The 10,012-nt window shown below is 33.3% G+C and overlaps 2 protein-coding genes across 3 annotated transcripts; both read left to right on the plus strand.

Moving 5' to 3' along the window:
- The first annotated feature begins 1,143 nt into the window (after window positions 1-1,143).
- On the plus strand, window positions 1,144-5,663 carry LOC107878597 (cytochrome P450 CYP72A219). Its single transcript, XM_016725643.2, has 5 exons — window positions 1,144-1,613; window positions 2,578-2,795; window positions 3,597-3,841; window positions 3,952-4,336; window positions 5,137-5,663. Exons 1-5 carry the CDS (start codon window positions 1,328-1,330, stop codon window positions 5,560-5,562), a joined length of 1,560 nt encoding a protein of 519 aa, XP_016581129.2. The 5' UTR covers window positions 1,144-1,327; the 3' UTR covers window positions 5,563-5,663.
- A 145-nt stretch (window positions 5,664-5,808) lies between these two features.
- Window positions 5,809-9,485, plus strand: LOC124885288 (cytochrome P450 734A4-like). Of its 2 annotated transcripts, XM_047415568.1 has the most exons (3): window positions 5,809-7,665; window positions 8,194-8,621; window positions 8,776-9,485. In XM_047415568.1, the coding sequence occupies exons 1-3, from the start codon at window positions 7,374-7,376 to the stop codon at window positions 8,785-8,787; spliced, it is 732 nt and encodes a 243-aa protein (XP_047271524.1). In that variant the 5' UTR covers window positions 5,809-7,373; the 3' UTR covers window positions 8,788-9,485. The 2 variants fall into 2 exon arrangements, with proteins under 2 accessions (XP_047271524.1, XP_047271523.1); XM_047415567.1 differs by having other exon boundaries at window positions 8,194-9,485.
- Window positions 9,486-10,012: the final 527 nt, after the last annotated feature.

The following is a 10,012-nucleotide window of genomic DNA, read 5'->3' on the forward strand; positions in this document are numbered from 1 at the left end:
GCCCCAAATTTGAGGATCTTTTATAATAATATATATAAATTTTTAAAATATTAAGTATTATTTATAAAAAAATATTTTTTTTTTATATAAAAAGAAAGAATTATTAGAATAAGTTCGTATATCTAGAATAATATATTTTAAAAAATATTAAATGCATTGATTATATTATTACTTAAAAAAGAATAATTAGATCAAATCAATTATATAATATTAAAGATAAAGTTCATTAAAAGAAAATTATTTTTTCTTAAAATTTTGAAACATCTGTTTGATTTTCGCTTTAGGCCATAAATATGCTTGAACCGTCCATGTGGTGCAATGGATGGGCCTACTCCTCCTTAATCAGAGATTTCGGGTTCGAGTTCTGAATATGAAAAAAGTCTTGATAGAAAATACTATCTCCAAGTGAGGTCCTATCTTGCGCGAATTTAGATTAATCGAATTTCAAAATGAGTACCAAATACCGTACGGAAAAAAATAATTTCACATACCTATGTCTTGGCTCGTCATTGATGGTGGCTCCATCCTAGGAAGGATCCATTCCCATAGTCTTTGATGAGATAGTCAGAGAATTCTGCTCTCTTCGTTTCAGAATAAATAAATTGTTAGGGGTATTTGTTGATGTTTCAAAATAAGTGAATCATTATTTTTTTTTTTTCAAATTTGTCTTTATGATTTGACAACTAATTAACTTTTGAAAAGGTATTATAAGGTCAACTTTTTCTTTTTTGGGATAAAAATGGAAAGTTGTATTAAATTTATGTCTTTAATATTTTTTTTTCTTAATATGTGTGTCAAAATCCAACAATTCATTTATTATAAAACGGAGATTGAATTTTTCTGAAGACAAATTGAGCAGAGAATTAAAATAAATTATAAGTATTTATGTAGCTATAAATTTTTTATTTTTATAAGTTATTTTTTATTGTGATTTTATTATTAAATAAATAGTATATGTTTAAATTTTTAAAAATATTTTAATTATAATCTGTTTACTACGTCTTTAAATTTAATATAATAATTAATGTCAATGTGAAAAGAGATGAAATTTAATCAAAGATTAATTGATAGTTACTTTTAATTTTCTAGAAGCGAGTAGTTTATTAAAGTATTTGTCCAAGTTAAAAGAAATACATTTATTTAGAAATGGTGGAAGTATTTTATTAAGGATGAACTTACATTTTAAAATTAAATTATTATTAATTATAGAAAAATATTGTACTTATCATTTTTAGAAAATGACGAAGGAAAAGTTGTATAAAATTGGGATATAATAGTAGATTATATTATTCAAGTCTAAGAAGCTACTAGTTCTTACTCAAATAAAATGGACAAGCTTCAAATGATAGTTTCAGTATGTTGTGCTGCCATAACATTTACTTGGTTTGTGTGTCTATGGAGAGTGTTGAATTGGGTTTGGTTCAGATCAAAAAAGTTGGAGAAGTTGTTGAGGAAACAAGGTCTAAAAGGAAACTCATACAGAATATTGTATGGTGACTTGAAAGATTCTTCTAGGATGATTGAGGAAGCTAATTCAAAGCCTATGAATCTGTCTGATCATGATATAACCCCAAGAATGGTGCCTTTCTTTCTTGAAACCATCAAGAAATATGGTAAATTTTCAACCAAAAAAATAATACGTATTACATTATCAGGTCACTTATTTGATAAATACATGTAATTCTTTTATTGATAATCTGATGAAAATAGCGACTAAGTTGTTGTATAAGTAGTAGATTAAATTCACTAATTTGTTATCTATTCACTGTCTCATTTATTTTCACAGATGGAGCACGGATTTGAAATAAATATTTAATGAAATTCCAAATAAAAATAAGCAGTTTAAGCAGAAGCTACTTGGTTTGTCCGAAGCCTTAGCTGATAATTTTAGCTCCACAATCATTTCTTGTATTGATATATCACCTATTCTGAATTATTCCAACTGACTTAGATCGATAAGGAGTTTAATTTGTCAAAATTTTGGATTAAAGTTTACTTAGTTGTACGTGTCATTGCTTTTGCTAATTCGAATTGAAGGGTGATATAAAATCTATCTATTTCCGGCATCATATCCACACTTAGCCTGTTCATCCTAGTCAGCAGTTTCAGCTCCGTATCAAGTTCACTATTAATATCATCAAAATCGTCCCAACAATCAATATCGATCTTATCAAGAAAAAAAAGACCATTAGGCTTGTTATCCAGGAATTTATTCATAAACATAGTTCATTGCTAGGTATTTGACCATATAGGATCATATAGTTCAAGTAGAACCTATCACCAAAATAATCCCTACAGGGGCATAAGGCTAAAAAGAGTGAAAAGGGTTTTCCATGAGACGGGAAATGAATAAAAACATGTTTCAAACTAATCTTGAAAGAAGATATAGTTACTTGCAAGATTTTACTCAATTCCTAACCTGTATTTGTAGGAAACTTTTTCAGGGTGTATGAGCCTGTTCTGCTGATGTAGTTATCTTCTGAAGATCACTTTGTTCATTTCTTTCTAATTTTTGGTATTATAAATGTCCATTTCCAAATTTGTATTAGTAGTTAATCCTGAGACATATGCTTGCAGGGAAAAATTCTTTTATATGGCATGGTCCAAGACCACAGGTATTGATCATGGACCCTGAGCTTATAAAGGAAGTACTCTCCAAAATCTACTTGTTTCAAAAGCCTCATGTAAATCCATTGGGAACCTTACTTATACAAGGATTAGTAAGCTCTGAGGAAGACAAATGGGCCAAACATAGAAAAATCATCAATCCCGCTTTCCATCTAGAGAAGTTAAAGGTTTGTCATTGCTTTCCTTTGCCCTCTTCCTCCTTCAACTTTGCGATTGGTCAACTAGAAATTGTTATGTTCGCAGTTCTTAATTTAACGATGGATAAATGCAGGCTCTTGCTTCTCTCGTTACTGCTCTGGCTAAGTCTTTCTATCCTTATCGTTCAATGTAAACTTTTATGTGTCCTCCATATGACTATTTCAAGTAATTTCTGCTCTCTGACTTGAGCTAGACTAGCATAGAAGGATCTTATGGTTCTAAAGTGACAGATCTCGCCTGGATCATTTCCTAATTGTTCATCCACCAATCGATAATATGCTCGCTCTTTCTTCTCTGGCTAGTGTTCCGGCTAAAGATTTATTTCCGTTTTGACTTTCCTTCTTTACGTTTTCTATCTGAACTTGCGTGTATTCAACATATGACTATATCGAGTGATTTCTGCTACCTAGCTCGAGTTAGACAATCAGAGAATGATCTTATGGTTCAAAAGGTCGACTCTTGTCTGGATCATCATTTGTCAAGACTCGCTTTGCGTAAGTTTCTTGGCTTGGACAGGCCATTAGTCCATGTTGCTCTTTCTGCATCCGGAGAGGATTATGTTTGGCAGAATAATTTTTTAGATGTATTATGGTCGAATGGATCTGTTTGTTCCTGAATTTGCTTCACCTTAATTGTTATATAAACGATCTTTCTTTTGATCTAACCATCAACTTATACTAGATGGCAATGGCACAAATTTGCGTATTCCTGAACCTGCTCAAGTATTAGTGTCCTTGACGTTTTTCCTTGTTCACCATTTTCTCGAACAGCATATGCTTCCAGCATTTTACTTGAGCTGCAGTGAGATGCTGCGCAAATGGGAAGACACTGTTCCAGTGGAAGGCTCACATGAGATAGATGTATGGCCTCACCTTCAACAATTGAGTAGTGATGTGATCTCTCGGACAGCTTTTGGCAGTAGTTACGAAGAAGGTCGAAAGATTTTTGAACTTCAAAAGGAACAATCTCAGCATTTTGTTGAAGCTGTACGCTCAGTTTATATCCCAGGCTGGAGGTAACTTAAATCTCCTAAGAAACAACAAAGTTCATTAGCAAATGCAAATTGATTAGTTCTGATTTTTGTGAACGCATTTTGGCTTTCTGTTTTATAAACCAATTTCAAAGATTTTTGCCAACAAAGAGAAACAGAAGAATGAAGGAAATAAATAAGGATGCTCGGTCCTCAATCAGAGGTATTGTTGATAAAAGATTGAAGGCAATGGAAGCAGGCGACGCCAATAATGAGGATCTATTAGGCATATTGCTGGAATCAAATTTTAAAGAAATTCAACAGCAGGGAAACAAAGACTTTGGAATGAGCATCGAAGAGGTCATTGAAGAATGCAAGCTATTCTATTTTGCTGGCGCGGAAACTACATCAGTGTGGCTCCTATGGACTCTGGTGTTGTTGAGCAGGTGTCAAGATTGGCAGGCACGGGCCAGAGAAGAAGTCTTGCAAGTCTTCGGAAGTCAGAAACCAGATTTTGATGGATTAAATCATCTAAAAGTTGTAAGTATTCTGGTTTTGTTGGTTCAATTTATATGCCAAAGGTATTCACTTTCATTGTTATCGCTATTGCTTTGTGTGCTCTTCTACAAGCATGTGTAAATTTCTTTGGATTATAGGTAGGGTGAGACTTGGAACTCGGGGATTCTGCTTGTGTTATAACACCATGTTGAATTGTGTGACCATCTCAAAGAATCCCCGGTTTTGATGGATAAAATCGTCTAGAGTTGTAAGTGTTCTAGTTGGTTGGTTCAGTTTCTACACCATCATACCCCCATTATTATACTGTAGCTTTGATACTGTACTGGAAGATGCTATGGCTTCCTTAGGAAAGAAAGGGGGACTCTTCTACTAACAAGTGTGAATTTCTTTTGCTTAACGATCGGTGGGGGTGAGACTTGAACTCCGTATTCCTGCTATTAGAGAATTATGTCTTCCACGGCAGGGATGATCTCCTTTCCAATAACTTTTCGTATGTTGGCTACAAGCTAGAGGAGTACTCCACCTATAGGAATTAGTTTACCCACAAAAATTTAGGACTCGACAAAGTAGCTTCGTAACTCGGGATAAGGGGTGCCTCCTCGCAAAGGGTTTCACACTGATCAGGTCCGGATGACTGTTTACCGTAAGACCACTTATGAGGGCTAACGCCTGCTCAGTGCTAGAAGGTCAAGTCGGGTGACCTGATGATAGGGGAGTTGTCATTCGAAGTCCCAGTGAACGATAGCCATTAATATAATGGTAATTTTTAACAGGTCTCGTTGATGCTTGATATCACTGATGGAGGAGCATTTCTGTTGCAGGTAACGATGATCTTGTACGAGTCATTAAGGCTATATTCCCCGATAGCAACACTTGCCCGACGAACTAATGAAGACATTGCACTAGGAGAAGTATCTATACCAGCTGGTGTACTAATCTCGTTGCCAACGATCATATTGCATCATGATAAAGAGATATGGGGTGAAGATGCAAGCAAGTTCAATCCAGAGAGATTTAAAGAAGGAATATCAAGTGCAACAAAGGGTCAAGTTACATATTTTCCATTTGCCTGGGGTCCTAGAATATGCATTGGACAAAATTTTGCCATGTTAGAAGCAAAAATGGCTTTGTCTATGATCCTACAAAGCTTCTCTTTCGAATTGTCTCCATCCTACACACATGCTCCTCAATCCTCCCTAATCACGCAGCCTCAGTATGGTGCTCCACTTATTTTCCACAAACTATAATTTGGTATCTTATAATATAATAGATTTTATTCAGACTCAGTTCGAACGATCTTATAACTTTCCTTTGAACCTTAATTTGTATAATCAAATTTCACTGGCAACGTTTGTTCAGAAGTTTCATGACTGCTATAGTAAGGTGCTATTATCTATGTATAATGTCATTTGACATTTAGATCTAAATTACCTATTATAAATAAAAGTATGAAAAAAAAATTAGTATGATGATTTTGTGTATGAAGAAGAAAGAAATATATAGGTTATTCAATTTAACCAAGAAAATAGTAAGAGTATGAAGCATGCAGACTGTTAAAGATAATTATGAAAGAAGAAATTACACCTTCAATATCTATTACTTGTTGATGCATAGGGTGTATCATTTACCGGATAATATAATAGAAAACTCTCAAAACTATTTACCACGAACATATAAATATTTGCAAGAGTAAATGAATAATTCTTCTAACTTACCTTTTAAAATTGATGAATTGCTCTAAATTCTTAACAACCATTTCAACTTTCAAATGTTTTATTGACTAACATGATCATCTTTTTGCCCTGAATATGACAAGTTGACGACTAATAATTTAGTAGTTTTGAATATGAAAAGACATGCCATGTTGGAATAATGTTGTATTTTCTTCATTGGATCGGGTTGATTCACCCGTTCCATTCACCTGTTTCACTGCACTCGTCAACATTATTTGCTGATGGATTACGTGGCTTGAGAATAATTTAATGATGATGATTTCGTCCAACTTCAGCACATCATTATACATATTATGCACATATTATTTTATTTCTTTTGTATATCTTATGGTTAATCTTTTGTTTTCTACCTTATTTAAAAGTCTTTTGTTTCCTACTTTATTTAGAATTTAAACGATCAATCAAGAAAATAAGAAAAAAAATTTCACAAATTCTTTGTCTTTCTTTTCCTCAATTTATTTCAATTTCTTACATGCCGGCAATAATATAAAAAAAAGATTATTAAGTTTTTATTTTAAAGAATATAAATAATGGAGGAGAAGTAATTTACACATATAGATTTTTTTTTACAATAAAAGGAAATATGTAAGTAGAAAAATTATCAAAGAATAAAAAAAATAAAATAAACAGACCTCCTTAGTGAAAGAGAGATAACACATCACCCCTTTTTGCCTAGTTTTATTATTTTATGCTCTACGCGTCCCATATAGTTATCTCAAATTACTTGTCACCCATATAGTTATCTCAAATTACTTGTCAATTTATAAAATTTAAAAAGAATCAATCAATTACATACCCAAATTTATGAAGTTCCAGAAAAAAGTTTCGTAAATAATAAATTAATTAACTATCTATAGTTTTATTCATAACTTCTTGAGGAGAATATAGAAGAGAAAGTGGACGACTTGCATAAGATTGAAGTTTGTGCCAAACCTTATTACTCTTTATTCATCATATGACTCATTTTTCCCTTTTATCAATAAAAAAGCTACACATTTCTATATTTATTACTACAATTTAATTTTAAAATATTTATTTATTTTTAATAAATTCATATATAACAACATAAATATCTACTTATAACATATTTTAAATTATAAAGTTTGAAAAACATTTTTTTTTTAATAAAAATTCATTTCAAGTCAAACTACATCATATAAGTTCAACGAGGGATTGCATCACTAAGCGTATGCTTGAAAAAGGTTTCTGACAAAAAGTACATTTTCTTTGGTTCTTTCACACAAATAATTGGGATGTTCGGAATATGATTTACAGAGGTAGAAATTAATAACCAAGTCTAAGAAGCTTGTTCTTACTCGAACTAGATGGCCAAAATTCAAATGATGGTAACATATTTTTGTGCTGCCATAGTAATTATTAGTAATCTGTTTGTGTGTCTATGGAGAGTACTGAATTGGATTTGGTTCAGTCCAAAGAAGTTGAAGAAGTTGTTGAAGAATCAAGGTCTAAAAGAGAATTCATACAGAATATTGTATGGTGACATGAAAGAACTTTTGGGGATGACTAAGGAAGCTACCTCAAAGCCCATGAATCTGTCTGATCATTATATAGTCCCAAGAATGTTTCCTTTCTTTCTTGAAATCATCAAGAAATATGGTATGTTTTCACATTTGGTTGTCCCTTTTTGGAGTAACTGTTTAGTATATGACCATCTTTAATTTACTAAAGTTGTATGGGGTTAAGTGTTGATTAATTGCCTTAGTTACTGCAGTAAAAGTTGAACCAGTTACTTGACATTATCGAACTTTTTTAGTCATGTTGGACATTATTTAGTTTTTTTAAGTCATGTTCTGTTAACTTAGTTTAGTAGCTATTTTTTAGATGTTAGTGGTTTAGTTATTTTGGATATTGCTGATCATGGAATCATGTACAAAGTAGTGACTTAATTATAGGCTTTAATTATTGCATTTTTTTAGTATTTAAGCAACACTTCAGATTAATGAAAATTAAACCTTTGTGCATTAAATTATGTGTTCTCTTCTTTCTTTCTTTGTTTTCACTTCAAAGAGTTGAAGTTAAATCTTACAACTCCAATAAATTGGTATCAAGAACTCTCTTCTTGAGGGACCTGCATTTGAGGGAAACATATCTTTCTCTTCTTATTTTTTTCTTCTATGAATTCAGAGACTCCTTTCACTGCACTAGCACCACCTGTCTTCAAAGGTGAAGGCTATCATGTCTGGGCAGTAAGAGTGGAGGCATATATGGAGGCAAACGATTTGTGGGAAACTGTTGAGGAGGACTACGAAGTTCCTCCCTTGCCTGAAAATTCAACCATGGCGCATATGAGGAATCACAAGGAAAAGAAAACAAGAAAATCAAAGGTTAGAGCAACGTTATTCGCTGCAGTCTCATCTGAAATCTTTGTCAGGATTATGACATTGAAATCAGTTTTTGAGGTCTGGAATTTCCTAAAGAAAAAATATGAAGGAGATGAACGGATCAAAGGTATGCGTACTCTTAACCTGATCCGAGAATTTGAATTTCAGAAGATGAAGGATTCAGAGACAATCAAAGAGTATTCTGATAGATTACTCAACATTTCCAACAATGTAAGATTACTTGGCTCTGAATTTTCTGATTCTAGATTGGTTCAAAAAATTCTAGTAATAGTCCCCAAAAGGTTTTGAAACAACTATTTACGCACTGAAAAATTCTAAGAATTTATCACAGATTAGTTTGGCAGAACTATTGAATGCTTTGCAGGCACAAGAATAGAGAAGACTTATGAGGTCCGAAGGATCTGTTGAAGGTGAACTACCTGCAAAAGTTCAATCAAACCAGGGATACCAAGGAAAGAAGAAGTGGAACAACAAGGAAAACTCAGGTTCTCATTCTCCTGGGATCAATAGGGGAGCGAAACATAATTTTCCTTCTTGCAAGCATTATGGAAAGAAGGGTTATCCACCGTTCAAATGCTGGAGAAGGCCAGACCAACAGTGTGAGATATATCAGCAGATGGGACATCATCAGAAGGTTTGCAAGAACAACACTTAGCTAACTAATGTTGCACAGGTAGCTAATCAGGAAGATGAAGAACAACTCTTTGTAGCGACATGTTTGACAATTAGCTGCTCGAGTGACAAGTAGCTTATTGACAGTGGTTGCACAAACTACATGATATTTGATCATGATCTCTTCAAGGAGTTGGATACTTCAGTAGTTTTCAAAGTACAAGTTGGTAATGGAGACTATATTTCTGCTGAAGGCAAAGGTACTATGGAAATGAAATGCTCCTCAGGTATAAAACTAATCAAAGATGTGCTTTTTTGTACCTAATATTAGTCATAGTCTGTAAAGTGTTAGCCAGATGCTTGAGAATAGTTTCAAACTTCTCTTTGAATCCAATTACTGTCAAATCAAGGATGAAGATGACAAAAACTTATTCAAGGTAATGATGAAGGGAAAGATCTTTATATTGGATCTTTTAGATAATTAGCAAAAAGCTTATTCTGCAACTAAGATCAATGCACAAGTTCCACATAAAAGACTCAGACATTTCAGTAATTAACTCACAAAAAAAGATCTGGTTCAAAGGCTGCCTAATCTTGAAGCTGAAATACCAGATTGCAGAACTCGTCAATTTGGCAAGCAAGCAAGACTTCCTTTCAAGAAAGTAACCAGGAGAGCCACTGAAAAGCTAAAATTAATCCACACAAATCTGACTGGTACTCACCAAACTCCGTCACTCAAAGGGAGCGTTTCCCATCAAATGGGGCCCTACCAAGCATGAATCCGAATTAGTCGGATTTCAATGCGGGTATTGAACACCAGATAGAAAAAAAAATACTGCAAGACGGATCTTCAACTGGCAGATATCTTTAACAAATCCTTGCCGAAGAGTAGATTTGAATTTCTCAGAGAATGACTTAGAATTTGTAGCAACTGAAGCAAGGAGAAGTATTGATTAATTGCCTCAGTTACTGTAGTAAAAGTTAAAGCA

This window comes from Capsicum annuum, chromosome 7 (genome assembly GCF_002878395.1).
Source record: "Capsicum annuum cultivar UCD-10X-F1 chromosome 7, UCD10Xv1.1, whole genome shotgun sequence".
In the NCBI taxonomy this organism is placed as follows: domain Eukaryota; kingdom Viridiplantae; phylum Streptophyta; class Magnoliopsida; order Solanales; family Solanaceae; genus Capsicum; species Capsicum annuum.